Source organism: Cutaneotrichosporon cavernicola (assembly GCF_030864355.1).
Source record: "Cutaneotrichosporon cavernicola HIS019 DNA, chromosome: 3".
In the NCBI taxonomy this organism is placed as follows: domain Eukaryota; kingdom Fungi; phylum Basidiomycota; class Tremellomycetes; order Trichosporonales; family Trichosporonaceae; genus Cutaneotrichosporon; species Cutaneotrichosporon cavernicola.
In genome coordinates this window covers 623,775-651,557 of record NC_083395.1, presented here as the reverse complement: position 1 = coordinate 651,557, position 27,783 = coordinate 623,775, and the positions used below count along the sequence as shown (strand labels likewise).

The window sequence follows — 27,783 nt, the reverse complement described above, 5'->3', positions numbered from 1 at the left end:
AAACAGAGTACTGTTCTGTAGTAGTACAGCAAGTTGGTCGGGTGGGTGGCGGAACCCCACTGACAACCCTTTGACCCTTTGACCCTTTGACCCTTTGACCCTTGTTGGCCTCTGTTTGGACCCTTGGTCATAGTAGCCACACAGCTCTAAAGCTCTTATGTTCTGTGTGTCAAGGGGCAAAACGGGAGCAAAAAGGTGGTTGCCCCAAGTGGCCTATTTGGCCTGGTGGGCCAGGTGGAGGCCTCTACTGTAGAGAGTGAATCGTGCGTGTTTGAACAGAGTGATCTGCACAACATCTGTATCACGGTTTAGGGCTCGGCTTTGGCCTCTGGCTAGATCTGGCTGCAGAGCCGCAGACCTAAAACGCCAGCAGGTGAACGCAGATTACGTCTTTTGGTCGGCTTGTCGGCTTGTCGGCTGCTCGGCTGTTCAGCCGCATCAAAGACTCAACCACCAGCATGTCCGGTGAAATGCACGACACTGGCACCACACCATGACTTCCGAGTCACCATGTTGTAAAAATAAGTCTATGCCCAAGCGCTGCACGGACGACATGTGAGGCGTGCGATCGGTGCTTGATTGTTGCACGGTCTCATGTAAAAGTGGGGAGCTGGAGAATGCATGCGGATATGCGGGGGATCGGGGATCGGTGATTCGATGGATTGGTCTGATCATGTACATTCTGCTTGTGCATCAACGCGTCACGATAACATAACATTAGCCATAATCTGGTTAGCTAGCTAGCTGCTAGCTGCCTGCTGGAACTGCTGATTGCCAATTGCCAAGCTGCTAAAAGCCTGCAAGGGATCAGGACTTTGGCCTATTTGTTTCGTTAGGAGTATTGCTGAATATGGCTGGTTCCAGAACTTCTTGTAGCCTGAAACGAATGGCCTAGCGGAGAGTTGACAAACTCCGCACAAATGAATCCTTGAAATGGTGGTGGGGTCCCCAGAAGATTTATCGTGTCGGTGTTAAGAATTTTCCTTATTCAAGACTCCGTTATTTTCAACATTGGCCGTGGTTGGTCCAAGTGTGGTCACGGGCTCCGTCTCACTCAACCCTCAAGTCTGGTGAGTGCGCACGCCGTTGGTCACCTGTATCACCACTAACATATCCCAGACTGTCAAAAATGGCCCCCGCTACCAAGGGTGAGCATCGCGAACGAGACCGAGACCGAGATCGAGGCCATCGACGCGCTGGCTGCGTGTGGAGGAGAGGTTGTTTGGGGATTGCCAGCAGCACCGCAGAATGCGCGCGCAGGAGCGGCGTCGGCGTGTTGTCCGTCGACGAGCACGTTTGCGGCGAGCGTGCGTTGCTGCGCGAGTCCAGCGAGACGGGAGCGAGCATGAGGGGCCGCGTTGAAGATTGTTGGGTGGCGGAGATGGAAGCGCGCGCTCAAGTTGGTCTCGACTCGGGAGTTGGTCCAAATCGGATTTCAAGAGGGCGATAGCGTTGCCTTTCTGCATCGACGTGCGTTTCGCTGACTTGCAGCTACCCCCGAGGCCAAGGCCAAGGCCGCTAAGAAGGCCGCCCTCAAGGGCACCCAGTCCCACGCGGCCAAGAAGATTCGCACGTCGGCGTCGTTCCACCGCCCGAACACCCTTCGTCTTGCGCGTGCCCCCAAGTACCCGCGCAAGTCGATCCCCCACCTTCCCCGCATGGACCAGTTCCGCACCATCCAGCACCCCCTTTCGACCGAGTCGGCGATGAAGAAGATTGAGGACCACAACACCCTTGTCTTCATCACCGACCTCCGCGCCAACAAGCGCAACATCAAGGACGCGGTGAAGAAGCTGTACGACGTCGAGGCTGCGAAGATCAACACCCTCATCCGGTGAGATTTTTTGAGTCGTGCACCTGCTAACTCTCAGCCCTGACGGCAAGAAGAAGGCGTACGTCCGCCTGACTGCCGACTACGACGCTCTTGAGGTCGCCAACAAGGTACGCGTGGATGTGACTAATGCTGACAGCAGATTGGCCTCATCTAGTTCACCTTTGGGTCGTAGGGGGATGCATTGTTACATGACAGCTAGCTAAACCGGGGCAGCGTGGCTAGCAAAACCGGCCCACTTCAATCGGTTACACGGAGAACACCTCCCTGCGCTCGGTGTTGGCGTGTACCACTTCTCCATCCTTCAGCTTGGTGCGGTCGCGCTCCACAAACGTGATCTTGCCATCGTCTCGAACGAGAATGACGGTCGCGACTCGGGTGGCGTACCAACGCGCACTATCGTCCCCAGCGCCACTTGCGGGACCCAGACCCATGGCGCCGATACGGAGAGGTGCGATCTGAGTCGCGTACGTCATGTCGACGGCGCTGTGAACCGGGGGCGCAGGACTGCTGTCAGCTCGTATGTTGTGAGAACTTACGAAAGGAGGTCCATCATGCGCTCCACGAGCTGGTCCTCGCCCTCATCCTTGTGTGCCCACTCGGTCAGTGATTCGGCCATACGCTCCTCTCCGCTCTGGACCTTTGGGTACGGCTGCGTCAACGGCGAGTTGGACATACCCCTGCATCCGCAGTCGTCCGGGTGCAGGATCGGCGGACTAGACCGGTTACTGAGATAGCCAGCCTCTGGCGTGTTCCATGTGCCATCCTGCCGCCTGAGGTTGAACAAGAGGAGGTTGAAGCCGACGTAGCGCGACGGATCAATCTTCGCGAGGAAGTCGGTGACAGATGGCGCTTGGTCTGGCGGCGCGGCGAGGAACTCCTTGAGCAGGTGGCCACGCGAGGGTGCATTGGGAGGAGGTTCGCAGATCGGGTATCTGATGTTGGTGCTGCTTTGTCAGCCAGCGACCACAAGAACTAGTACGCACAGAATGCCGACGCGCAGGTCCGACGTGATGCCTAACCACGTTCCCTTGTCCGGACTCCCGAGGTCGCGGCCACACAGAACCCAACTGTTGTGGTGCGAGGTATCATCAAAGTTGTGCCATTCCGCTTCAGACGCGGGCCGATCGAGGAACTCGTCACGGTTCGCGGCGAGGATTCTGAATGTCAGTGAGACCCTTCTGTAATATGCTCACAACTTGTACCCAGGCTGAGATTGTGTGTAGAAGACGATGCACATGACGGAGGAGAACAGAGCAGTAAAGCGCCATGTAGCGCCGTTTATATCGGGACCGGAATTCGCCCTCCATTTGCTTCCTTTGACCCTTGCTTCCTTCCTTCCTTTGATCCTTTCCTTGCCTGGCTGACAGAAGCAAATCCTCAATCCTCCACTCACTCAAACAATTATTGGCCACTCAACGAAGGCAACACTAACCCGTCCTCGTCACTCCATGCAAATCTTGTCGAACTGTTGTCCTACAAATCAAGCTGAAGTGAGTGCAACGAGGGCCATGAAAGATACCACGATGCGCAGCGCCCAGCGACCCCGCGTCCTCGTCCATACCCGTCCTGTATTTACAACTAATCCTTACTCTTCTAACCATGACGAACAAGCCAACCAGCCGACCAGTGTGCGGAAAGTGTGCACGTCAACTCCGTGCTGCCGCGCTTTAGGCGACTGACCTTGGGAATTTGAGGCTTATGTGCTACAACTCGCGCCAATCAACTACATCCCCCTAGCCCCTCTTACCACCTCCTAACCTCGGGGGCAAGAAATGATCCCTCTGCTCGGCTTCACTTCAGTCACTGCACATTCACGCCAGCCCGAGCACCACCGCGAGGAGCGGCCAGGAGTCCCACAAAGAGATGTGCCCACTGCCCTGCCATCCTGCTGACTAGCTAAAGAGCAAGCTCCCAGCCACTCTCTCTGAACTTGTCCTCCTCACACCACCCAGAACGCCCGATCGAGGTCGGTCCAATTTACGTCAGAGCGGCACCTTACGCAACATCGCCCGCAGTCAGACTACGTCAGACACTGCACCAACGCTCCATCGTCCAAAGCCCGATGCGTTAACCCGCCAACCACCAGCATCCAAAGGGCTAATGGTGGTGCTGGCTGGTAGCCTGCTGTCAAGTGTCCGGCGATTCTGGAGCAAACGCGGCTGGCACCAGGCATATAGTTCTTCTGCGATGGTTCTTCAGGTTGTGGCGGAAGACCCAGCGTCGACTCGTGGACCATGTCATTCCCAGAGTTTGGCGATTCTAGGGGTAGTTCTGGTGCCGGAAGTTCCTCCCATTTGGACATCGCTATGGTCAGCAGCAATTGTAAAGAAGGACAAGTCGGTGACTTTGTGACTGCCTTTGGGATTGCGATGCGCACGATCTCGGAGGTCAGCTAGTGGCTCCAGTTTTGACCACCTCGTGAGAGTGACACCTTGGCCCGCAGACTGCTCCAGGTAATCTACACCAGCACGCGGATTCCATTCCGTCACGCCATACCGCAACACACCCTTTCGATCTCCCCAAATCGGAAAGCAGGAAGCTGTTTTGGCTTTGAGAAGGTTGTACCAGTTCGACATCGACGAGTCGTGGAGGAGGAAGAGGCTGTTGTATGCCGTGGATGACCGATCAGTGAGTCAACCTTTTCGTCTCCCACATCCCTCCTCCAAGTCATTCAAGCCACCAGCCAAGCGACGATTGGAGCTCCCAGCGTTTCCTGCCGCGCAACGCCTGGGTTACGTGACGGTCCGATGATTCTCACCAGACGAAGTTATGACGAAGCTACAAGCACGCCAGGTCACTGTAGGAGCTGCCGCGCTGGGGAGCCGGCGCAAACGGGATCCAATCCGACGAACTGTGGGGGAACAATGATCTGAAACAACTTACCTGATCAGTTGTTCCGTCTCATCACCGCACCAAGCGCACCCGCATGGCGCCTAGGACCTAGAAGTGTCTCCGTCAAGGTAGGCACGGAGAGTGAATCTTTCGCGGTCATCGACTAATCGGAAGACGGCTTCTAGGAAGATGCGGCCTACGGAATCGAAGACGCCTGCGCAGACCTCAGCGACGATGACTGCGACATTGGAATGACTGAGAGTGTGGAGGATCAACTTCGGCTTCTCGGTCTATCAAGCCAGGAAGCAGTCCAGGTAGACAGGGCATGCGCAAAGTGGGTTGGCATCGCCGGCCACGAGGAATGTCAACCTCCTTGTCTTTGTCTCATCAATGACGCTGCTCGAAGAGGACATGGCGTGCGCAAGGCGGATGTTCGAAGGCATCCACATCACACCCCAGCTCGTCTTTTAAGACCTTATCATGCTCTCCCCTTTGTGTGCTCTCCGGCTTTTACAGCGCGCTGCGTACGGCTTCACCAATGGGTGCTTCGATCCGACGCAGTCCAGCCACTCGTGGGTGGATCGGAACGGAAGACCAGATGAAGATTGGGCTGTCAGGTCTCCGTGGATGTCGCCCGGTCGTGTACATCGCATCATCCTGCTGAATTCCTCGGTTCCACGTCAACTCAGCTTAAGGGCCAACCTCACCGGACAGCGATTAGGCGAAATCTGGGATGCAAGCCTGCGCCCTCGTGCCCTTCGGAGTGGGTTGTTCATTGTTGTTGCTCAAGTTCATAAGGAAGCTAATTTCAACTACTCACTCAGCCAGAGCAACAGCGCCCGTGTACGCTGCTGTCTGGGTCTGTCGCGCATTCGGCTTCCTTATTTTTTTGGCTGCTTCCTGAATCTCGATTTGGTTCACTCTTGTATTGTGTAGTAGCGCCTAGGCCATTGAACGGTCAAGTCCACGCAATGGTTGCTCCTAACTCTTTGACCCTCGTCCGGCAAACTCCTCCGGCAACACGATCCAACAATCAGCGCCAATGGCAATGCACGTGCACCGGAAATACACTGTGCGCGGGCCGGGTATTGGCGACAGGAGCATTTTACGTGGGTCGCGGCGTGAGGTCACGAAGCAACAAGAGCAGTTGCTACACATCGACTACTGGGATGAAATGTGTGAGTTGGAGATGGTACGACCTCCGCGCCACGCCACCGCCGACTTGACCAGCTCTTCCACACATATCACATAATACACAACGCCAGTCCTTAACAACTACAACGTATGTACAAGTCTCGACTCAGGCTACACCTCTCGGAGTACAACGTCTGCCCATTGCCGGCCGCGATCGTCTTGCACACGGAGATTATTCTTCTCAAGGCGGTCCTCACCCCACTTCATAAGACGAAGGAGCCCAGCCATCTTCGTCTCCATGCCCTGCCCTTGGCTCTCGAGAATCGCAGCGTTGAGCTCCTTGGCAACCTTGACACGCTGAGTACGCTTCATGAGCTGAGTGATTGCCTCGAATGACGAGTCTGACGACGCGTCGTCCTTGGCGAGGTCGGGGAAGGCTAGAAGAGCCATTGTGCGCTCGAGATCGGCAAGGAACTCCGGGTTCTGTGCACCGCGAGGAGCGAGCTCGAGTGTGGCAAACTGAAGCGCTTCCTCGACGCGGTCTGCGCGGATCAGTTCGATGAGTCGAAGAAGGAAGAGGTGAAATAACAGAGGTGGGTTGGTGTCAAGGATCTGCAAGTCAGTTAGTAGCCCAAGTAAAAAGAGAGCCCCTCATATCAGGTCTGTGATAGTTCAGGTTTTTCAACATGGCCTTGCTTGAAGCCGGCTCAGCGTGGTGCATGAATGTTCATATCCTTGGGGCAGGTGCGCAACAAAAAAAACTCACCTCAGGATCCAACTCGTTGACGCGACGAACGGCTTCCTCAACGCAACCGTCCTCTACTGCTTGTCGAATCTCCATCCTTTCCTGGATCATATCCTGGTCGATCGTCGACGAGATCCCCGTCTCGCGAGCAAACTCGACCGCGGCATCAGAGAAGCCCTCCACAACGAGGTAGTCGAACACAAGTGCATTGAGATCGCTGCGCGTCAGCTCAGGCTCGGGTGGCGTGAGAGAAGAGAAGGGGGATCAGAGTTGCAAATACAAAGGGTGTCCTCAAAAATGTTTAGGAGAGATTCCCACTTGCAGATATGGTATCATCCTAAGAAGAAGGGATGAGCAGTGGCAAACTCACTCTTTCGAGACGGACGCGGCTTCGAGCTTGTCCTCCCAAGTCTGGTGCTCGGACGACTGCCCAGCCACGCCCGAGTGCTGCAAGCCATTGCCTGCGACGTTGGCCGCCATGATGCCAGTTAGAACATGCGATGGGAATGGATGGAAGAGGAGGGAGTGAGGCGTGACGAACCAGTTCAGCAAACCCAACGCGCCACGACGAGGGTGCGAGCGGCGGTAGGGATTACTTCCGTTGTGGCAAACGCGGACCAGGACTCAACTGTGGGAAAGTTGATCCATACCACGACCGTTGATGTCGTCATGTAAACAAAGCGCATTATTGACTTTCCATTATCCCCACCTGGTTTGACATGGATAACTACCAGTTCTCAAAGGTATACGGAGCAAACTGCCTCGCCTACTCGCCTGGATCCACCTTCATCGCTACTGCGTTGAAAGACAAGGTCCAAGTCCGCTCTACATCCTCTCTCAACTGCATCCGGACATGGAAGTGTGTCCTTCCTGACGGGCCAAGCACCTCCGGCACGCAGGACGTGGTTATCGATAACCTCGATTGGTCCCCCAGCGGCACTTGCCTCCTGGCGTTCTCTGATTCCAGAGGACTTGTGTGGGTGTTCGACCTGGCCCAAGACCAAGTTGTCGCCCGGGTTGGCGGTGTTCTACAGGCGGAATGGGCCGAGGAAGACCTCCTAACTCAGACAGAAGGCGTACGTAAAGCGACCTCTCACGCGCTGACTTGAAGGGTTTGGTACTGTATAACCTGACTTCGGAGCGCAATCGGTTGATCCAGAACGTGCAGGGTTAGCCTTTTCGGGTGGAGAGGGCGCTGACCGCAGGTCATGCTTGGTCACCGGACCGAAGCTACCTGGCTGCGCCAGAACGACACCAAGGAAAGCAATACGTCGGGGTGTACGACAAGGAATCTTTGATACGGGTGCTGAAACGGTGTTGGGCTGCCGCTGACCGCAGCACTTTCAAGTCCTTGCTTCTGACATCACCGGAATCAGTTGGAGCCCATGCGGCAAGTGGTTGGCCCTACTCGACTGGACTCTCTCTGTAAGTCTGACCCCCCACTGACTTTGTACTGAGACCGAGTACACCGTACATTTCTATTCGCCCGTCGGTGTCCACGTCGGCTCCTTTGTGCGGGACCTCTCCTCTGCGTCGGCCCACGACATGGCTCAGTCCATCAAACGCACGGCGTGGTCGCCCAACGGACGACACTTTGCTCTTGGCGACTCTGGAGGCTTGGTTCATGTCGTTGAGAGCGAGAACTGGAAGTCGATTGCGAGCCTGCGAGGTTACCAGGCTGTCTCAATATCCGAGCCAACCCTACCGCCATGGTCTCACGGACAAGCAGGCATCGTGCAGTGTACAGCGTACCATTGAGACTCTCTCTGACAACCAGTTGAGCGAACCACGACTACGCACTCCGCGTCACCTATCAACTGGCTGGGGTTCAGCCCCGACGGGACCGTCCTCTTCTTTGGACAGGAGACCGTACTGCATGTTTACGCATTCCTTCTTGATCCAGCGTCATCGGCGCCTGACATCGAGCCAACTGTAACAGTTTCTTTCAACGCCCCTATCAAGAGTGTCCAGTACTGCCCAACATCCAACCGCATTGCTGTTGTAACGCGCACGAAGTTCTTGTATCTATACGACGGTCTAGGCGTCGAAGGTGTTGAAATACCAGAAGGTGAGTGCTATCTTCATAACTTGAATGCTGACGGTTCAGCTGAATCATTCAACGCAATCAGCGTTCACTGGGCACCCGATGGGAACTCTGCGGCTGTCTGTGACAAGAATGCCTTCTGCCTCGTCTATGAGGAGGCTGCCGACCAGTGTGCGGAGGACGACAGGTGGGACGAGTTGTAAAGACTGCATATGCAACGAACGGGAGAGGTCGATATATTATGCTACGATATACGATGAGCCAAACAACGAGGTCCAATTGACCAACATAGTTACGTAGGACGACTGTTTGTTGCTCATCTACAAATGGTGATGGGTTGTGAACATGCGCCATGTACTCTCTAACCAAACAGCATGGACGCGGCCACATCGACGTCGCCTCCAGAAGCCTCCAGCAGCTGAGCGGCCTGGTCAGGAGTGGCACCGAGACTGACGAGCTGGCGTCAGGTCGGTCATAGTAGTGGCCACTCACAGTTTGAATGTCCGCCGATGACTGGGTGGTCCCGGCCGCGCGCGACGAGCCAGCAAGCGCTGGAGTAGTGACTGAAGGTCCGGCCGATGGCTGGGGCTGCAAAGTCGATGGTCCCGGTGCTTCAGGTGCGAGAACAGGACGCATCCGAGCCTGCTCGGGGAGCTCGTGCTCGGACAGGAAAGGGATGCTGGTGTTCCCGATACGCAGACAGTTGGCCGCGAGGTCGATACACGCCTGGTGGCGCTTCAGCATGTCGAGGCCGAACAAAAGGTCCACGGACTGGCCCTCCAGAACAGAGAACGCTACAGGAAGGAAGAGGTTGCCGAGCCTCATCTGCGCCGAGTGCACACGACCGAGAATCTTGGCCGTGCCAACCCCTTGCGCTATGCCTTCAAATCGCCTGTCAATGAGGCGCATGATACCACACGCCTCCGCACACTCTGGTGAGACTAATGATCAGCGATGAGCCTCCTGGGGTACATACTAATAGTCGACTGCGCTCCAGAATCGACAAACGCCTTAACAGGGTGTCCGTTGACCTCCACGTTGATATACAGCATAGTAACGCGCCCGAACGACTCAGGCTGTCGCATGAATAATGTCGTGATCAAATCAACTCACAGAGTACTCCATGGCATGCGACATGTTCTCCAGAACCCGCTCCATCCGGATAGCCTCCTCGATCTTCTTCTGAGCCTTGACCTGTCAGCACAATAGGTCCGAGGTGGGCCTTACCTCGATGTCGTACGGGTCGGCGTTGAGCAGCTCGGTCTGCCGTTCCTTCTCTTCCTTAGTACGCCGCACATCTTCCGCTTGGTGGCGAACCATGTCACGGAACCTCGCGCCCCCTGACTGGATCGCAGCGGCAAACTCGGGATTCGCCTTGACCGTCAACCAACATCATTCGCCTTGGCACTCACCTGACGCAGCTGGTTCATCAGCCTCGGATCGCCTAGGGCCTGGAGACGCATCCTCTCAAAGTCGTCATCACTGGTCGACGACGATCCAGATGTTGCCGACGGGAAGGGGCGGTGGTCGCTCAAGTTAGCAACATGTCGATCGAACGGGAGGTTACCTGAAAGTAAGAAAGAGCGTAGCACTATTCCCCGTAAGGCCGTAACTGGACAGAGACTTCTCCAGAGAGGTAAGCGCGACTCCCGAGTCGGTGGAGAGCGTCTGGTTCTCAACAGGCGTGCCCGTCTTTCAACGTCAGCAGGGTCTCAGTACAGTAATCTAACCTCGGCTTCCACAAGCGCCTTGACGTCGCGGACCTCCATGGATGGGTCAACCTCGTGTTCATAAACGTTCTCTGGGGCGATGACGGTGAGCCGCATGTTGTTGAATGGATGGAATGATTGAGTGAGCAAGTGGGAATGAACTGGCACCTGCTGAACAATGGTTGATCGACCTCCACCGGGCTTAATTGCCTCCGCTCCTGTGCCACACGAGAGAACGCCGTAGAGCCTTCCGCACACCCTCCCCTCGCCCCCAACTTGAATGCATCTTCTTTGTCGTTGCAACATTGCATCAGACGACGACGCCTTGGCTCTCCTCCATCGCCTTGGCTGTCTCTCACCCTCGCGTTTTCGTGACGTTGCTGGGAAAAGGTGCTTCGAACAAGCCTTCGGAACCGGGTCTTGAGTACGCCTTGCTCTCTCTTGTGGGCCGGGCGTAATTAGACAACGGTACAAGCAATCATTCACGATGATCGCAACCCAGGCTGTTGTGAAGCTAAATGGTGAAGATAGATCAGAGGCTTGACGCGGGTTGTCGACGAGTCCACCGACCAAGCCCAAAACTCTAGCCTTCGCCGGCTGATCAGGCGTCGCTGGCCCCCAGAGATTACCACCATGCAATGCATCCTTCCTGAACAGGACAGTGTACACTTGTACCTATTGCTGCGTTGTCTTGGCGGGTTCATGACGATGTTTAGAGCTTGCCTTTGAGCTCGTCGTAAGCCTTCTGGATATCCTCCTTTGAAAGCTGAGGTCAGTGCCAGCTTCGGTTGCCGCCATACCCCTTGGACTGATGGTGTCAGCAACCTCTTGGATGATTGAGGAGAAGCTCTTACTTGGCCAACCAACAACGAGACCTGCCTTGTCGCCGGCGCCGGCAGGCTTGGGGATGTAGTGGAAGTGGACGTGGTCGACCTCCTGATTGGGTTAGGCCTACTCTTGAACATGGGTGGTCGGAACAAACCTGGTGAGCAGGGCGGCCGTTGTTCTGAATCATGTCAGCGTTCGTCTCTCCTCCTTCTCACTTGGAGAATGTTGTAATCCTCATAACCCTAGACATTGTCAGCTCTTGCAACAAAGGAAGTTCTCACCGAAGCCTTAGCGATCTTGGTGAGCGCAGGTAGGATGTCTCCCATCTGGTCTTCCGGCAGGTCAGCCAGCTTGGCAGCGTGATCTAGACAGTTAGCACGACACCAGACGCGGGTGCGATGGCCTCCCTTGCGAAAGTCGGATGCTTTAGTTGAGCTCACACTTGGGGATCACGAGGCAGTGTCCCTTCGCGATCGGGCCAATGTCCATGAACGCGAGCACGGTCTCGGTCTCAATGAGCTTGAAGCTTGGTCGCGTCAACGAAGTTGGAGAACGGCTAGCAACTCACCAAGGGATTTCGCCTGCAGGAGAGAGGCGTCAGAATAACACACGGACTTGGCCTTTGGGCCGTCACACACCCTTAATGATCTTGCAGAAGATGCACCTGAATGTGTCAGAACGGACGAGGCGGCCGAAACATGGTCAATCTCACGAAGCAAGAGAAGACATTCTACTAAGTGGCGTGGTGGTATGGTGGTGTGTGATGTTGGGAGCTAGAATCCGTGAATACTAATGACGTAAATGACCTCCAACCAAACTAACTCCCAGTTGGGTGCCCACCTAACCCCCTCCTCTCACGCCTTGCGGACATGACCGTGAGAGAGAACATCCTGTGCGCACCCAACCGCCAGAACGTGTCAACCAAGGTCAATCAATTGGTAGAGACGTTTTGAGATCCAGTTCATCTCAACTCGCAGATCCCTCCAACAGACCATGCCAGACTACACAGCCTCTCTCACAAATCATACTACCGAGAACTACCTCAAGCATGGGGACTTTGTCTTCTCAGACAAGCATGCGTCTCCGATTCTCAACATGCTGAACCCCCAGCCAGGCGAGGCGATCGTGGACCTCGGGGCCGGCACGGGCCAGCTCACGGAGAAGATCAAGCTCGCTGTGGGCGTATCGGGCAGGGTCGTAGGAATCGACTCGAGCGAGGACATGGTAAGGTATATTGTGACATGTGGCCTCACACCAGCTTAAACACGCAGCAATCAATTCTGGCAAGCTTGACGTTGCGTACTTCAAAGGCGACATCCAGGACCACACTACACTTGATCCGTCTCTCGAGGGCAAGTTTGACGCCGTCTTCTCCTCTGCCACGTTCCATTGGTGCAAGCGCGATCCAGGAGGTGTCGTGGAAACGATGAAGTGGCTTCTCAAGCCAGGTGGCCGCGCGGTCTTTGAGTTTGGCGGCTTTGGAAACGTGTGAGGAGGCCAAATTGAAGCCATACATTGGCTGACGGCACAGAACTGGCGTTCGTGGTGCTCTCCACGAAGTTGTTCGTCGCCATGGAGGCAACCCTATCGAATCAGACCCATGGTACTTCCCCACGGCCGAGCAGTACTCAAAGGTAAATAAGGCAGTGGCAGTGGTCAAGCTGACGAGTCAAAGCTCCTCATCAAGCACGGCCTGCAACCAGTCCAGGTTGACCTCGTACCTCGCCCAACCGCTCTGTCGACAGACATGGTCGGTTGGCTCAAGACCTTTGCACGCAACTCGTTCATGATGGCTTTCAACCAGACCGAAGCGGACAAGATGATGGACGAGGTTAGCGAAATGACTCGGCCGGACGCGTTCTGGTGCGACTCAGCTCCGGGAGCTGGCATTCTGGCAGACTCGCCTTGTGCTGAAGCCTGTCCCAGCGGATGGGAAATCATGTACGTCCGCCTGCGAGGCATCGCCGTCAAATCCACCTAGCATCGTTAGAACTGGGCGGGGGTGGAGCGACACGGTCGTGATGGAAAGAAACCTTTTTGCTCCCCCCCCTGGGGTCTTTGGACCGTGCTCCCTGTAGCTGCCTACAGAGACTGCCTCGCTAGCAACCTGGCAACCGCTGGCACCGCTGAACGGAACATAATGCACACGCTACTGTTGTCATGTCCCTCCTGCATCCTTTCTCCTCATCTCCTTTCTCCTCTGCAAATCTCTGCCATTGTGCGTCCAGCTGCGTCGTCAGCGGCCTTCCAACTGGAAGACACTCACATTTCACACTGCGACAATACTTTGGTCCTTCCTCCCCGCCCGGATCCCAGGTAGGTCCATCAACGCCCGGGGCCAGGCGTAGAAGCCATTCCTTCTTGGGCTCCCCGGTACTTTTGTATTGGTCATGGCCAGGCGGATACGTGAGCATGAAGGCTGCGTTCATTCAGTCTCAAGCCTCGACTCCTAAGCTCACAGGCCCCATCCAGCTGTCATCAACATTGATACTTCATCCTCACGAACCTTTCTCCCTCCTCGAAGGGTGACCACAAAGCTGCGCTTCTTGTCAGATGAGATCATGTCCAATGCCAAATCGAGCTTTTCCTCCTCGAATGCGCCATCTCTGTCAGGTCAGCGTCTTGCATCATGCTCCGTCGCACGGATCAGATTCGCCCTTTTGACTGTCGGGATCACACCCGGCTTCTTCAATCGTGTAGAAGCCCACATCCCAGAGGACTTGAATGAGCTCGTACCTAAAGAACTCTACCCACGTGTTCCTCGCCCTGCCATCCCAGAATCACCCCCTTCGTAAGTTGCGTAACTGAGGGGATGTATGGCCGTTTGTACAGCTAAACGCATCTCCCCTGACTTTAAGCCTGTTACAGGAGGTAGCATACCGACAAGACCCTTGGGGATGGCCCAGCTATGTAGACCGTTGCGGAGTTTGAGGCGCAGGTCGTAGTGAGGGGACGTGGCCCAATGACGCTGGATACACCACAAATTCCGTTTTTGCAGGACGGGAAATGTCTTGAGATCCTGTTCGCTGTAAAGCCGGGGTTGACCCCCATCTTTCTGCCCCCGATTGGGTTTGGCAAGCTGGTGGAGCGTGAACATGGTTCTGAAAGTGGAGATGGTGAAAGTGGAGATGGTGAGAGAACGATAAGATAACGGAGGTGACGACTGATGACGATGGCACGGAAGCAAAATGGCTCCTTTAGTCAGCAAGGCCAAGTCAGTCTGATTATGGCCAACAGACAACTCGTCCACATCCCTGTGTCCATCCCTCTGAACACTCGCCTTCGTCAACCTCGCATCCTGTCTCCGCCCAGGTGTGTTCGCCCAGGTGTATTCGCAACGATGTCCCCTCCTCTCGCAGAGCGCTATCTTGCTCGTCTCAACATCGCGAAGCCTGAGCGACTCGATTTCGCAGCGCTATCCACTATCCTCACAGCCCACTTGCGGGCCATCCCTTGGGAGAACGTCACTAGCTTCACCGGGACTCCTGTCAGCGTGGATGAGGAGGACGTGTTCTCCAAACTACTCGAAGCACGCCGCGGCGGTTACTGCATGGAGCACGCGATATTGTCGCGAGCAGCCCTGGCGGCTCTCGGCTTCAAGACCGAAGCGATCCTCGCTCGCGTGTACTTTGGACCCACCACCGATTCAGCATTGGCACAAACGCATTGCGCTACCGTCGTCCACATTGACTCCGCAGAGTACCTTTTCGACGCCGGCTTCGGGCGTGCGACGCCGACCATCCCCGTGCGCCTGAACTCTGGCTCGGGTGTTCAGGAAGGGTCGTATGGTGCTTACCGCGTTCGTCCCGCGGCTGAAGCACGCGAGGACGTCGGGCCTAACAAGATGGGCGGCGACGTCATCCTCGTACTCGAGTCTGCCTTCGGCGATGCCTGGACGCCCCTCTACGGTTTCACCCCCCGGCCTGTCGTCGACGCCGACATTGTCGCTATGAATTGGTTCGTCTGCACCTACCCCGGGGGCTTGTTCTCCTCGAACCTTCTTTGCGCAACGTGGGACGGCAACTATCGCGTGACCTGCTTCGGGGCGCACTTCAAGAAGGTTGACAGGCAAGGAACGGCCGAGGCAGATGTTGCCAGTAGGGACGATGTGCAACAGTGGCTCTGCACTGAGATGGGCCTGGGCCTGGACCACCAGATGGTGGACGCAGTGTGGGACAGACTCAGCAAGCAGTAGGAGACATCTACCGTTGTGAGTCGGGCATCCAGATGCTGCCTCTCCAGAACCCAGACTCACACCAGTATAATCCTCCTGCCCCATCCATGTCACGTTCCAATCACCGGTCGCCTCGAGTACCTGTCAGCTCATTTGGAGCCTCTATCACACAGACCTTCTCGGCTTGCTCCTCACTATCTCAATACCTTGGATTGCTTCTCTGCACCTCTTTAAGTGCCGATTCGCGCTGTTCCCTAATGCTATTATCTGTAAGACACTGATATATGGGTAGCTATTGGCCGGGCAGGCACATTAGCAATCGGTTCTGATGGGATGGTATGTCGTCTCCAGCTGCCCCACTCCCTAATGCTTACTTACTGGCCCACTCCGCATTCCGACGTCGAATCTGCTCTGGCCCAGACTCAGTATTTCATCGTCATCGGAGATAACGACAGATGCAGATCAGAACATGCCCTATATGCACTGTCAGTGCTGAATCTGGTTGGTGGCAACGGGTGAAAAAACTAAGTTCGTTCCTCATCAGCACGGGTCATATACTTACCATCCGTTGACCCGTGCTGAGAGGTACGAAAGCCATCTTAGGGCATGCGATGTCGATGTAGACCAGTTTCCGACCGGTGCACCCAACCGAGTTTAACAACTTGGAAGTTGCATCTCGTTGAACGGAAGGCGGAGTTACAGCTAGATTGGCTCATAAGCTGATGCATGAACTTCTGCCACAATTGTCTAGTGAAATAGATGCATCTGCAACTATTGCCGAGCGATGTCGTGATGTTTGGGGAAGAACATTCATACTCCATATTTTCAACTTTCAGAGAAACGAATCGCAAGTCAGTGCACCTCACAGGCCTCCGAGGTGCAGTCTGCATATCCTGGACAAAAATATTTCTGGAAGAGCTCTAGCACCTAAACTCATGTTGGTGAGCACAACTGATTGACATTACTGTAAATATACGAAAGTATCCTTTGCTGTACGATGCTACGGAGTCAGAGCGAGAATGGTTGGCTGAGTCCAGCAGACTTGGGAGGGTCACTGGCAGTCGGCCACTCTCCGCCCAGGAGTCGAGCTATTGCATTCTGACAGTTTCGGCTCCATTCCGTATTTCATTTTCACATGTTATTATGGTGTCAACAGGTAATCCCGAGCTTAATCCGTCATGTATGGATCGGCCTGTCATCTACAAACACGAGGCAGAGTCTATCGAGAAGGGAAACAATGTTCGTCATCGTGACAGGCAGGTTCTGGACCCCACTTGTACACAGTAATGATCAGTGTTCGAATAGCAACGGAACACTGCAAACCATGACCACTCTAGAGCCATATCCATCACTTGCCAAGGTGACTACTACCTACGTACTAATCCGACTGATTGTGTTCAAGACATTGGCTGGACTAGAGTTTCCCTCTTCGTGCCCAACAGTCCAGTCACATTTACAAGCGGAGCCTTGTCTTGGTAGCCTTGTCTGGAATTCAAATATGGAACCCAACAGCTCATTGTCCCCACTATGCTGGGATAAGCTGGAAGTCATCGACAACTAGAACCCCGGTAAGAATGACAGTTCTGCGGTAACTGCCGACTCACAGATGATACTTACTACTATAACTAAAGGTACTACCATTATCTGAGCACTTTTGTTACCGCTTGGCTAAAGGAGCAAGATAGCTCTGTTCCTATCCTACCCGCTTTCTTAGGAACCTCCACAGATCACTTCACTTACAAAAAGCTGGGTGTGGGGGAGTACGTCCTGATAATGTTCTTCGTCAGAATACTTGGCGCGACACCGGGAGTCTACCATCGTCTATTTTCAACAGCAGATGGGCACTTGTAGCGAATATGGCCCGGTATGGTACAAAGATCTCAGTCACCTTGCACTGTGGTAACCCAAACTGGGTCAACGTGCCGTCCAGCGATTCGGTGTTCAGATAGAGTAATGATGTTTCGCAGTTCCAAGGTCCCACTTTGCAAGACAAAGCTTCTGTAATCTCTGGAAGCCTTGCCCTCTGAATGACTATTGTTTGAGACTAGGGATGAGGTTTGGGCTGAAATATGTTATATGTGTGGCGCAAGTGCCGTCTCAGTAAGTAACATCGCTCTCCCCCAACAAGGCGGTAGATACCTGAACTCCACTTTGGGTAATTTACGACATAAAATAATTCTCTACAAAATACTGCATCCGGTAGTATTGTGATCTCAGGCGTGGTGGAAATATCGGATATGGCGTGAGACAGCACATGGCCCAGCAGCTCAACATGACGCTTTTCAACTCGATGGGCTCACGACGGCAAGAGCACAATTTGTAGTGCAAAACCATGTTCTGTTTAGTCAACTGCCATGCATAGTTGCAATACTCAACATGGATTCCCCGAAGTTTCAGACACGTCTTGAAGTGTTGGGAGCAGAAATTCATTCATGGAAGCCTTGTGCTGGTCTGACATACCCTGCCTCGATGTCAAGTATGGGCCTGTGGACGCCGCCTTTGAGGAAATGAACGCTTCACAATGATTGACACAAACAGTATTCCACCGCACCGCCCAAGGATACTCACGCTTCTTTTGCAGGACTGCTCTCTTGAAGTCGGACGGCTTCTGTCCGGCGTTTCTCAACGCTCCATCCGCATTGATCTGACCGTGAAGAGGCACATCTGCAACTCACACAGCGCTCCTCTTCGTGCAACCAATTTCCCAGACGCTGCTCTTCGTGTAACCAGTTTCCCAGGATCCTGAAGCCTTTGCTATTCCACCGAAGTACTTGTGAAACTCAAACTGACACAGATACCGTAATATTGGCAGCCCACCCTTTATCCGAGACACAAGTACCATTCGTGGTAGTTCCTATTGCCCGTCACATTGTTATCTTTCTCACAGAGACAGTGTTGACCATCCCCTGCACAGAAATTGTGACAATGATGGAGTCCACCATGACCGTTGATACTCATACCTAAAAACATGGTCATTGGGTCTCATTTTCTGTTCCAGACACCACCCCTACCACATAGGTACAAACCTCTTGCTCGTGGTGGGGTGTAGCCTGGGTGGTGGGTGCGATGACATTCAGTGTCATCTGGTATATTACAATGTTTAAGATTTATCTGGTCTGTCCTTATGTGTTGTCAACCCCCACCCCCCCAACCATGGACATGTGCTTCCCAATCTCCCGTCACACTCCACTAACACTAGCTATATTGACTTCCACCGACGGTTTCCTCACAGAGCCGAAGTCACGACAGTCCGACCCGCCATGCATGGCCACAATAACGCCATTAGGAGAGGAATCCGAAGGTCAGCAATATGTCCGACTTCACACGGTTTTGATGTACAACACTGTACCATGTGCTTATGAAATCCAAGCTACATCAAGCCAGGTACACCCAACTTCTCCTAGCTTCTTGCGCAACGAGAAACTAGTAGCCTGGACGCATGGGAGATTCATCAAGATCAAGGCGACGGACGTCTAACGGTTCCTGAATCGGCTCTGGATGTGCATGTCACCGAAATTGTGGTCTCCTCTTTTGGTGTGACACTCGTCGCAGAGGTGACCTCCCATTTGGTGTTGCCCAGTACCTTTCCTTTCTTCCACCCATGCCGTTGACTGAATTCGATCTTCTATCGCACACAGGTTTCCACCACACCACATTAGTCAATACTAATGTGAACGGCATAGTGAAACCTCGACAGAAGTCCCTGAGTAGGATCGCATACAGGGAGTGGTTAGGGCAATGAACGAACCACGAAGTGCGATTTTACCATCTCGCAGTATCAGAGATGGTACTGGGGAGATTATCGACAGTCATACTTCCTGCGTCTCTCCACAAAGTTCTAGGGCGATCAGAAAGGAGTGTTGTGGCTGCGGTTCGGCTCAAACAGCTGACTGTGAAGTCTGTTATTAGTTAGGTTGAAGGGATAGAGCTTGCTGATAGTGTCGCATGGGCGACAGTACTGGACGAGTTGTGACTCACCATTACCCATCATCTGTGGCCCAAGACGATCATCAACAACACTTCGGTAGCGTAGACATGTTTTTGGAAGACAGTTCGTGGGGAGACAGAGAATGACATTGTCTGGTCAATTCCTGCAAGTCAAATGAAATCGCAGCAACTATAGTACCAGACAGATTGCTGACCTCGCGCTGGGCGAGGTGCGCTTAACGAACGATAAGCGCCAGGCTGAAGGAATCAAAGACCAGGGATCTTCAAGACACAGAAGATATGCGTAGAGAGGATTCTCGCTGATGCAAGGATTCTCGCTGATGCAGGGAAACGGCACTAGGGGGCTGGAGTCTCTGTCAGTCCCGGCGTATATTGTAGTGTCTCGGCAAACTCACAGGTGCCGCTTGCTTGCCTCAACTCTTGCCACCGTTGAAACTCGAGGAACATGACCACTGCCTTTGCTAGGCATCTTGACCACCGAACTCCATCACACCACTGGCCGTCACACCGCTTACCTCAGTGATAGGAGTCGAGGTAGCCGGGGCTCAGGCTGGCTGAGGCTCACTGTCAGTGTGTATGCTCGGGTTCGATGCTCATTGCGGGTCGGGGGAACAGTTGTGAGTTTCCATACCCTATCCCCCACAACGCAGGGGGCATCTTTCCGGCCCCCGTTCCTCCGTCCTAGGTCTGCTGCAACAGACACTGTTCAAAGTGTCCCTCACGGCAGTTGGTGTTCAACTCTGTCCGACTTTCGACTGTGGAAGAACAATGGGCACTGCGAAACCCTGTTACTCAGGCACTAACAGCGGAGGGCACCTCCTTCAAGATTCCCCAGGGAAGTAGCGGACGTCGAGGAGCGTGGAGAGCGTGGAGAGCGTGGAGAGCGTGGAGAGCGGAACTGTGAGAGCACACATACCGAGTTACAGGAGCATGCAGTCTGTTGTGTGAGGGCCGGCTCGAGGGCGAGAGGATGATGTTGAGATAGTGGAGGTGAGGATGGGGAGGTCTATAGAGGCCTCAGCAAATCCGACTGGTCGGGGACCAAGGGGACTCCGAAGCAATCAAGCGACGTCGAAGAAGACGAGTGAACTAGGGAGGACTGTTGTCGGAATAGGCAAGGCATGGGTGCTTCGTTGGCGTGAAGAGGTGGATGCCCGATACCAGCGTTGTCGCTAAGTGTGTTTCCCATGTATGCTGTGAGGGTGTATCCGGACTGGGCTGAGGGCGAGCTCTGTTCAATGAGAATTGCGGGACGAAGAGACGGACGGTTGAGGGATCGGACCAACTGATCGTGCCGACTGTGTGACTCTAACAGCCGTTGTAGTAGCCAGGGGTGTGGTGAAATGGATTGCAGGATGTTGCAGTTTAGGAGGAGTCTGTGAGAGTAAACCATTAGCCTATCAATATCTTAGGTTTGGTCGGCTGCCATGCGGTGGCTGCGCTAGGAGGTCATGGAGGGAAGGGGAAGGAAGTGGAGTTGGAGATGAGGGAGGAGTAGTCAATTTAGCGCGTGGGAGCTCGTCTCAATCAATATCTATATACCTATCTGTTCATGGTGTTCACGCATCAAGAAATGTAATGATCATACTGTAAGAGTCAACAGCAGATATCCAAGTTGGGTTTCCATGAATATTGGTTTGGATGGATGGAGCCAAACAATGATATTACGTAAACCCTTCTGGAATCTGGATTGCCCTCCTTGGTGACATCACTTCTCCGTCATCATCATTCATATTCATCAACTATCAGTTCCGTGGTCGCTCAGAAACGCGTCTCGTCATCGTCTCGACCATGAGCTTTCACCTCCCGCGGGCGCTTCAAGTCGCTTTAGCAGTCCGCGCGCTCAGCCTGGCTCTTCCCCACACGTTCTTTCAACCTGACGAGTTCTACCAAGCTTTTGAGCCAGCTCATGATTACGTCTTTGGTCACGGTCATCTGACCTGGGAATGGCAAGACCTCCCACTCCGGCCAGGTCTCCCACAAACTTGGTGGACGCAGACAGTGGTGGGTGGGCGGCTGCGGGGTTGGATTTGGCCTGGAGTCTTCGTATTGGTTTACAAGTTTGTCCAAGTACTTGGACTTGACTCGAGCGACGCAATCGTGGGTTTCTCAGTCGCGTCTCTGCTCGCTAAGCCGCAGGTGATCGCTCCTAGGGTTGTTGGGTTCCTTCTTGCCGCCTTTACCGACTACTACACGAGTCTCTTAGCTGCCAAGATTCTTGGGCGAGGCTATGCCTCCGGAGCAGTGGGTGTGCACAAGGAGGTTTTCTGACTTCCAGCTTTTCCTATCCCTAACATCACTCTTCAACGCGCACCTTCTCCCGCGTGCTCTCTCGACCTCTCCAGAAACTCTCCTCACAACAATGGCGCTGTACTATTACCCGCTTCCGTCTTTCAGCGGAACAGTCCCTCTTTCACCCTCATCGGCACCTACGTCCACCTCAGGGCCCGGCGAAAAGCCGCTGTCGCAAGCAGCAACTGAGGACGGCAACGAAAGTCCTACATGTGGGATGATGGACAAGGTGGAGGGGCGCGATACTGGGTACGCCTTAATCAGGACTGAGTTTGCTGACCGGAAAGCACCTACTCGGACAACGTCCTCCTCGCTGCTTCCCTTGCCGCGTTGTCGCTCTGCATTAGGCCGACAATGCTGGTGTTTTGGGCGTACCTGCATCTTGAGACAACGGTCCTCTGCTGGGTCAACCAAGGGCCAGCGGCGACAGCGACTCTCACTGCCAAGACCTTGCTTGGGGGGTGAGTGGAGAAGCCCGAGTGGAGAATTCCGAGGTTTTCTGGACCTGCTGCTGACTGGAACAGACTGACTGTCTTGGGGTTGTCAACGGCATTAGACTGGGCAATGGTTGGAAGGCTCATTGTTCCCACTCTCACATTCTTTTATCAGAACGTCGTCCTCAATATCGCGTCGTTCTATGGTGGGACAGGCTTGCTGTATCACGTCGTGCAATCACTCCCTCTACTTCTCCTTCCAGTCTGGTTTTGGTGGGGCCAAGGGTTCCTCGCGGCGCTACTTCCTCAATCTGTACGACCGCAGTCGCTCAACAGTCTGGATATCACCCCAGCATTGCGCACACTGAGTCGGACAATCGTGGTCACCATTGCTGCCTTGTCGTTCTCGCCTCATTCGGAGTGGCGCTTTCTACATCCCCTGCTCCCACAACTACTGCTGTTCGCCGTCCCGGCACTTCAAGTCCACTATTCTCCAACCCAAGTGGGCTTCAACAGCATCTCGACGTCCATCCGACAGTACTGTCGCCTTCCCGTGCGACCGTTCTACCTCATCCTCTTGACCCCGATCATTCCCTACCTCTATCTCAACGGTTTCCATGGTGCCGCCCAGGTCGATGTCATGAATGGCCTCCGGAACGGCAACTTCGGTACCGTCACATCTGTGGTAGTACTGATGCCGTGCCATTCGACACCATGGTCAAGTCACCTGGGGAGCATACCCGGATGGTTCCTTACCTGCGCACCCCCACTTGGCAAACAGAGCACGAGCAAGCACTGGACCCAGCAAGATCTCTTCTACGAATCGCCTGTCACCTACATACAGCATGTCTTCCCGCGGCCTCCCCTCAAGCTCAGCGAAGTCTCTGCCAGCGTTACCTCCAGCGATGAGCATCTGCCGTCGCACGTCCTTCTGTTCGGCGAGTTGCTGGAGAGACGGGACACCCTTGGGAACCTGTCTCTGTCAGTGGAGCAAGCATTGGTAGGTAGAGGCTATCACGAGGCGGCGAACCTCTGGAACGGCTTCGATTTCGCCCAGGATGAGGAGATGCGGCAAGGCGGTGTACGGGTCTGGATTCATGGGGAGTCGCAAGTCGCCAGGATAGATGATATATGTCTCCCCTAGACGAGACGAGATGTAAAGATGATCTTGAAGGTGAAGGTCGAAACGGCGTCAAATGGTGTGCCCCCAGAGGTCAGTCCAGATGACAAGTCAATAAGGCAAATTAATGAGGCGACATATGATTGTGGGTTCGCAACCAACGCTGGCATAGATGTACCAAAGACTACTATATTCACGACGTGCAGAATCTTGTGACAAAACACTGGTGTCAGATTCGAAAACACGATACACGAAGGAGACGGATCAGACACAGGATTTCCTCTTTCGAGGAAGGTTCGATTCCAAGGGAGTTGTCGACATGCGTAGATGCGAAGAGGGAGTCCCAGATTCATCAGGAGAGAGGGAAGAAGGAAGCAAACACTTACCTCGTCGCTACACATGCAGTCCATGAACTGAAACAGCGCTTAGCGGGTCTTGAAGTAGTCGAGGAGGACCTGGAGGCCGGCGGTCTCGGCACCGTAGTTGGTGACAACAACACACGAGCAGCCGACGACCTTGCGGGGCTTGCCCTCGCGGTCGATCTTCGAGAGACCGGCCCACTGGCCGAGGACCTTGGCGTCCGAGACCTTGATGAGCTGGATGTTGTGCTCAGCGCAGAGGGCCTCGATGAGCTTCGAGTACTCGGCTAGCGTGTCAGCTGGGTGTTTCCTCACGATCGCTCTGATTTCCCTCGACAACTTCCAAAGGAAACTCACCCTCAGTGACGGTCTCGACGAGGACGCAGAGGTGCGCCTCACGCTTGTCAAGAGCCTTGGCCGACTCGCGGAGACCACGGGCAAGGCCGTCGTGGATGAGGGCGGTCTGCGCTTGTCAACATTGAGCCGAAACGTGCTGGTTCCACTGTCCAACTCACCTTGATGACCTCCTGCAGGGCGTCCTCGACCGACATGGGGCCCGAGTTGTCGGCGACCTGCTCGACCTGCTCGACCTGCTCAACGTTGGAGGCGATTTCCGATCCGGCGTCAGACATTTTGAATGGTCTTCTTCCACCGATTTGTGAAGTAAGGGGGGAAAGTAGTTGGATGTACAAAGCTCAATCCGCACGCGTTCGTTGACAACCTCTGGCTCACTCCGAAATCTGAGTACCAAACCCAAAACTCCGTCGGCGTTAACGAGCTAGTGATCCGTGGCACCGATCCAAGCCCCACGTGGTTGGTACCTGGTACCTGTCGCGAACAGGCAGGGCAGCCGATGGCGCAGGGGTACGGAATGTTAGAGGGCGGCTGCAAGCTGCAATCAGCTGCAGTCAGCTACAGTCAGGTCCTTCCTACGCTTGCATCTTTGGAGGTTAACCACGCAAGCTACATTAGATTCTGCTAATATCAACAGTACTATTGAGGAATACACGATTATTCGCGCAAGTCGGATATCGGTCACATATCAATGTCGGTTTCGAGGGATCTGGCGCAACGTGGGATGGAAACAGAGAGGCACTTGGTATGGACAAAGACTACGTGCGTCAGTTTGGTGTTTTCACGGCTACTCACTACCACAGTCATCACACTGGAAACCAGATCGAGGATCTAACCGTTTCGAACATACCATGCACCTCTCCCTCAACCTTGCAAGTGTCCGGGGCAGAAGAACGCGCGCAAGGCTGGCAGCGACTGAAAGTGTCAGCACATTCCAGCCATTAGTCTCACATGAGGAAGGGATACGCTTTGCGTTAAGGACTTCGGCTGCCCTCAGGAGGGGCATGAACCGATGGGCGGAACTGTGTCCGTCGACGGACGGGCGGGGAGTCGGCAATGTAGCCATATCCAACGCCTCTTCTGGCACGTCCAGTCTCAAGCTTGCTTCACGAGGCGAGTCCGGTGAAGATGCCTCACTGCGGGCATTTTCAAGTACCCCTTTGACGGTTCTCGTTGAACTGGCCTCTTCTTCGGGATACGTGCAGGGTATCGGGCCCGGCATGGCAAACGAGCTAGGTCGAGCATTGGAGTCCCCTTCAAAGGTGAGATTGTCATACGCTGCGGGGGTGAGATTCATTGCAACCCGATTCTCACACCTACACATCATCTCACTGGCCGTGTTGTAAAACACGCCCGTGGACGCGTCCGCGAGGGCCGATGATGGGATCAAATCCAAGCTTGGGCCACTTCCGTCGATGACGATGTTGACCTCTGTGAGAGCTTGGTATACAGTCTTCTCCTCTGAATCCTCCCTCGGCATCAACTGGTCATCGATGAGCGCCTCTGCCTCGTCGTCACTCGAATAGTCGAAGATGGGCATGGCTCGCTTGCCTTCACGGCGAAAGGGCTTAGTGGACCACGTGCAATCAACCTCGGACTCGCAGCCAACATTCGTCTCGATTTGCCGTAAACGGAGGAGGATTTCTGGCAAAGTCGGCCGATCGGCTGGTGCAAAACTGCAGCACTGGAGTGCAAGGTCGACAAAGTCCGGGGGACAGCCGGCGGACGCGCGGCCGCGTACTGCATCCGGGTCAGGAGTCAAGACAGGCGCCTGCCGGGAGTACACTTTGGAACCAACCACAATGCGAGTCAGAATCTCAATGAAGATGATCCCCAGCGAGTACACGTCTGTTGGGAGATCAAAGCTCTCTCCCATGACGATCTCTGGGCTCATGTATCCCTAAATGTATCAGCGCTTCGTCCACCGCGTGGACCAGCTCACGTCTGTTCCGCAATAGGTCAAGTTTTTCATCTCCTCCTCGTTGCGCGAAGTGATCCGAGCAAACCCAAAGTCGCCAACCTTGATGCGATTGTTGCTCGCGATCAAGAGGTTTTCGCCTTTGAGATCCCGGTGAATGCACTGGGATTAGTTGCCGCCTGTAAGTTGGTGAGAGACTTACCTGTCGGGCGTGGAGGTACGCCACAGCGCGTGCTATATCAGTGGCAAATGATAGTCGTAGACGCCAAGGGAACGGGACTGTCGAGCGAATGAGGCTTCGGAGGTTTCCACCAGAGACGTATTCTGAAACAATACTGGGGAAAGTCAGCGTCCACCGCGCCCGACGGCGTACAACACTCGGCGTTGGCCACTCGGCTCCTTACAGAGTCCGAGAAAGAGGACGATGTTTGGGTGACGACATTCTCTCATGATCCGCCACTCGCGCTCAAAGTACTTGTGGACCTGAAAGTTAGTCGGAGAATGGGGGTAACTATCACGTTGTACTCTGTAGAGGCATGTATCTCCTTGATCGCAATGTCCAGTCCCAGGTACTGGCCTGCAATCAGTCATTGGTACTCTGGGCTGGGGACTCACCCTTGAAAACGGATCCAAAGCTACCACCTCCGATGCGCTCACCCCAGACAATGTCCTCGTACTGGACGGTCAACTGGCGGCTTATCGTGGCCGTTGGCGGCTTGTCTGGCTGATCATACTTACCGGCACAACATCAAAGTCCATGTCTGCGAAACGTGAGATCTGTTCTATCGAGGTAGGCGTGTGCGTTAGGGTAGAGAGTCACTCTCGGATCTTGGAGCTGAGGGGAGAAGTGAGTTGTCAAGATGTCAAGCTAGGGCTGTAATCAATAGTGATGATGTGGGGTTGTGGGAGACGACGATGTCATGCAAACATTCCTGCATCAGGTTCAGCATGGCAGGGAGCGATGTCAGTCTATTAGTGTGGACAACAGGTGTTTGACTGTATTGAGTTACAGCGGGTCACGCAGAGTGACTGTGAGTGTGATGGTGCGGTAACTGCAGCAGCCATCTCCAGTATTTCAACTGCTGACAGGGTGATGGATTCATAAGGCGGTAGCGGTTGGCGTGACTTGACGGCCCAGGTAGCGGATCAGCTGATGTGACACCCTGGCAAGACGCAAACATTGCTGGTGGCGTTGAGATTGAAAACGTGGATGATGGCATGGGCCATGGACAAGCTGCCGACGGAAGCGAGGATTACATGACATCAAGGCATGGGCACATGTGGTGACCAGTGGTGACCCCAGATATTCACATTACTCTTTCCACCTCTGCGTCTCTCTTACATATAACATGTCCGCTTCAAGCTCCGCTAATCCTTTGGCGTCGTTCTATCCGGACATCGGAGCTCCATCAGCAACATTTTCGACAGAGGGACTTGAACCGCTGTCATACGAGGTCAACCCCGCAGGCGACGGCAAAAGCGTCCGCAACCATCCCCGTCCCGATGGCAAGCTGAGCCCATTCTACCACAAGATGTGGCACGGCGACGGGGGCCCGAACTCAAAGCCTTGGGTTGACTTTCATGTCTACCACCAGGTGGGAGCCGATATTGAGGCTCCGCTAACTGCAGCCCAACAACCCAAACCACGTTCAGTACGCACACAAGCTGTACGAGGCGGTGCGTCGCGAGTTCCCTGAACTAAGGACTTATCGAGTGAGAGGCAAAAAGAAGTAGTTCTAACGGCAGTTCTTTGAAGGTCCTCTCGGTCCGCACCCCATTCCGATGTTTGAGATCAACGTCTGCACGCCCGCCGAACTGGGTGCTCTTTTTACGTGGATGATGGCAAATCGAGGGCCGTGCAGTGTTCTCATCCATCCCAACACGGGTGACGAGGCTAACGACCACACCGTAAGAGCGACTTGGATGGGCGACAAGGTTCCCTTGGACGTCGACCTTCTTCGGGCAGTTGATGCTAAGCACGCTGCCGACAGGAGTGCGTAGCCGAGTATGTAGTTTTGATACACTTCCATATCCAAGTACTTATTAAATGGGTGATAT

General features: G+C 54.4%; 11 protein-coding genes across 11 annotated transcripts, besides 2 other annotated features; 6 read left to right on the top strand and 5 right to left on the bottom strand.

The window, feature by feature from the left end:
* Positions 1–1,129: 1,129 nt before the first annotated feature.
* On the top strand, positions 1,130–1,988 carry RPL25 (uncharacterized protein; the record flags this gene model as incomplete). The annotated part of the gene is made up of 4 exons (XM_060598681.1): positions 1,130–1,148; positions 1,492–1,834; positions 1,872–1,941; positions 1,974–1,988. 4 exons carry the CDS (start codon positions 1,130–1,132, stop codon positions 1,986–1,988), a joined length of 447 nt encoding a protein of 148 aa, XP_060455450.1.
* Positions 1,989–2,079: 91 nt separating this feature from the next.
* CcaverHIS019_0302540 (uncharacterized protein) lies at positions 2,080–3,071 on the bottom strand (the record flags this gene model as incomplete). Its single annotated transcript, XM_060598680.1, has 4 exons — positions 2,080–2,338; positions 2,371–2,778; positions 2,818–2,991; positions 3,028–3,071. The coding sequence occupies 4 exons, from the start codon at positions 3,069–3,071 to the stop codon at positions 2,080–2,082; spliced, it is 885 nt and encodes a 294-aa protein (XP_060455449.1).
* A 2,900-nt stretch (positions 3,072–5,971) lies between these two features.
* Positions 5,972–7,025, bottom strand: CcaverHIS019_0302530 (uncharacterized protein; the record flags this gene model as incomplete). The annotated part of the gene is made up of 3 exons (XM_060598679.1): positions 5,972–6,412; positions 6,567–6,762; positions 6,916–7,025. The coding sequence occupies 3 exons, from the start codon at positions 7,023–7,025 to the stop codon at positions 5,972–5,974; spliced, it is 747 nt and encodes a 248-aa protein (XP_060455448.1).
* Positions 7,026–7,264: 239 nt separating this feature from the next.
* CcaverHIS019_0302520 (uncharacterized protein) lies at positions 7,265–8,792 on the top strand (the record flags this gene model as incomplete). The annotated part of the gene is made up of 7 exons (XM_060598676.1): positions 7,265–7,621; positions 7,657–7,714; positions 7,751–7,848; positions 7,884–7,970; positions 8,010–8,286; positions 8,323–8,613; positions 8,653–8,792. The coding sequence occupies 7 exons, from the start codon at positions 7,265–7,267 to the stop codon at positions 8,790–8,792; spliced, it is 1,308 nt and encodes a 435-aa protein (XP_060455447.1).
* A 158-nt stretch (positions 8,793–8,950) lies between these two features.
* On the bottom strand, positions 8,951–10,415 carry DDI1 (uncharacterized protein; the record flags this gene model as incomplete). Its single annotated transcript, XM_060598675.1, has 8 exons — positions 8,951–9,046; positions 9,082–9,530; positions 9,566–9,665; positions 9,703–9,777; positions 9,817–9,963; positions 10,002–10,119; positions 10,157–10,281; positions 10,320–10,415. The coding sequence occupies 8 exons, from the start codon at positions 10,413–10,415 to the stop codon at positions 8,951–8,953; spliced, it is 1,206 nt and encodes a 401-aa protein (XP_060455446.1).
* Positions 10,416–11,010: 595 nt separating this feature from the next.
* On the bottom strand, positions 11,011–11,855 carry HNT1 (uncharacterized protein; the record flags this gene model as incomplete). The annotated part of the gene is made up of 10 exons (XM_060598674.1): positions 11,011–11,064; positions 11,099–11,106; positions 11,153–11,234; positions 11,281–11,304; positions 11,342–11,368; positions 11,408–11,490; positions 11,567–11,652; positions 11,695–11,707; positions 11,765–11,790; positions 11,839–11,855. The coding sequence occupies 10 exons, from the start codon at positions 11,853–11,855 to the stop codon at positions 11,011–11,013; spliced, it is 420 nt and encodes a 139-aa protein (XP_060455445.1).
* Positions 11,856–12,119: 264 nt separating this feature from the next.
* Positions 12,120–13,107, top strand: CcaverHIS019_0302490 (uncharacterized protein; the record flags this gene model as incomplete). The annotated part of the gene is made up of 4 exons (XM_060598673.1): positions 12,120–12,350; positions 12,385–12,614; positions 12,658–12,760; positions 12,802–13,107. 4 exons carry the CDS (start codon positions 12,120–12,122, stop codon positions 13,105–13,107), a joined length of 870 nt encoding a protein of 289 aa, XP_060455444.1.
* Positions 13,108–14,466: 1,359 nt separating this feature from the next.
* On the top strand, positions 14,467–15,391 carry CcaverHIS019_0302480 (uncharacterized protein; the record flags this gene model as incomplete). The annotated part of the gene is made up of 3 exons (XM_060598672.1): positions 14,467–15,285; positions 15,312–15,336; positions 15,387–15,391. 3 exons carry the CDS (start codon positions 14,467–14,469, stop codon positions 15,389–15,391), a joined length of 849 nt encoding a protein of 282 aa, XP_060455443.1.
* A 5,648-nt stretch (positions 15,392–21,039) lies between these two features.
* On the top strand, positions 21,040–23,118 carry GPI10 (uncharacterized protein; the record flags this gene model as incomplete). Its single annotated transcript, XM_060598671.1, has 5 exons — positions 21,040–21,348; positions 21,388–21,492; positions 21,527–21,789; positions 21,828–22,001; positions 22,065–23,118. 5 exons carry the CDS (start codon positions 21,040–21,042, stop codon positions 23,116–23,118), a joined length of 1,905 nt encoding a protein of 634 aa, XP_060455442.1.
* A 401-nt stretch (positions 23,119–23,519) lies between these two features.
* Positions 23,520–24,085, bottom strand: RPS12 (uncharacterized protein; the record flags this gene model as incomplete). Its single annotated transcript, XM_060598670.1, has 3 exons — positions 23,520–23,740; positions 23,811–23,916; positions 23,969–24,085. The coding sequence occupies 3 exons, from the start codon at positions 24,083–24,085 to the stop codon at positions 23,520–23,522; spliced, it is 444 nt and encodes a 147-aa protein (XP_060455441.1).
* Positions 24,086–24,327: 242 nt separating this feature from the next.
* Positions 24,328–24,345: a sequence feature (Short protein (CcaverHIS019_0302450, BEI90175.1) was converted to a misc_feature.).
* A 2,118-nt stretch (positions 24,346–26,463) lies between these two features.
* Positions 26,464–26,484: a sequence feature (Short protein (CcaverHIS019_0302450, BEI90175.1) was converted to a misc_feature.).
* A 590-nt stretch (positions 26,485–27,074) lies between these two features.
* On the top strand, positions 27,075–27,726 carry CcaverHIS019_0302440 (uncharacterized protein; the record flags this gene model as incomplete). Its single annotated transcript, XM_060598669.1, has 3 exons — positions 27,075–27,320; positions 27,355–27,438; positions 27,472–27,726. The coding sequence occupies 3 exons, from the start codon at positions 27,075–27,077 to the stop codon at positions 27,724–27,726; spliced, it is 585 nt and encodes a 194-aa protein (XP_060455440.1).
* Between the last annotated feature and the right edge of the window lie 57 nt (positions 27,727–27,783).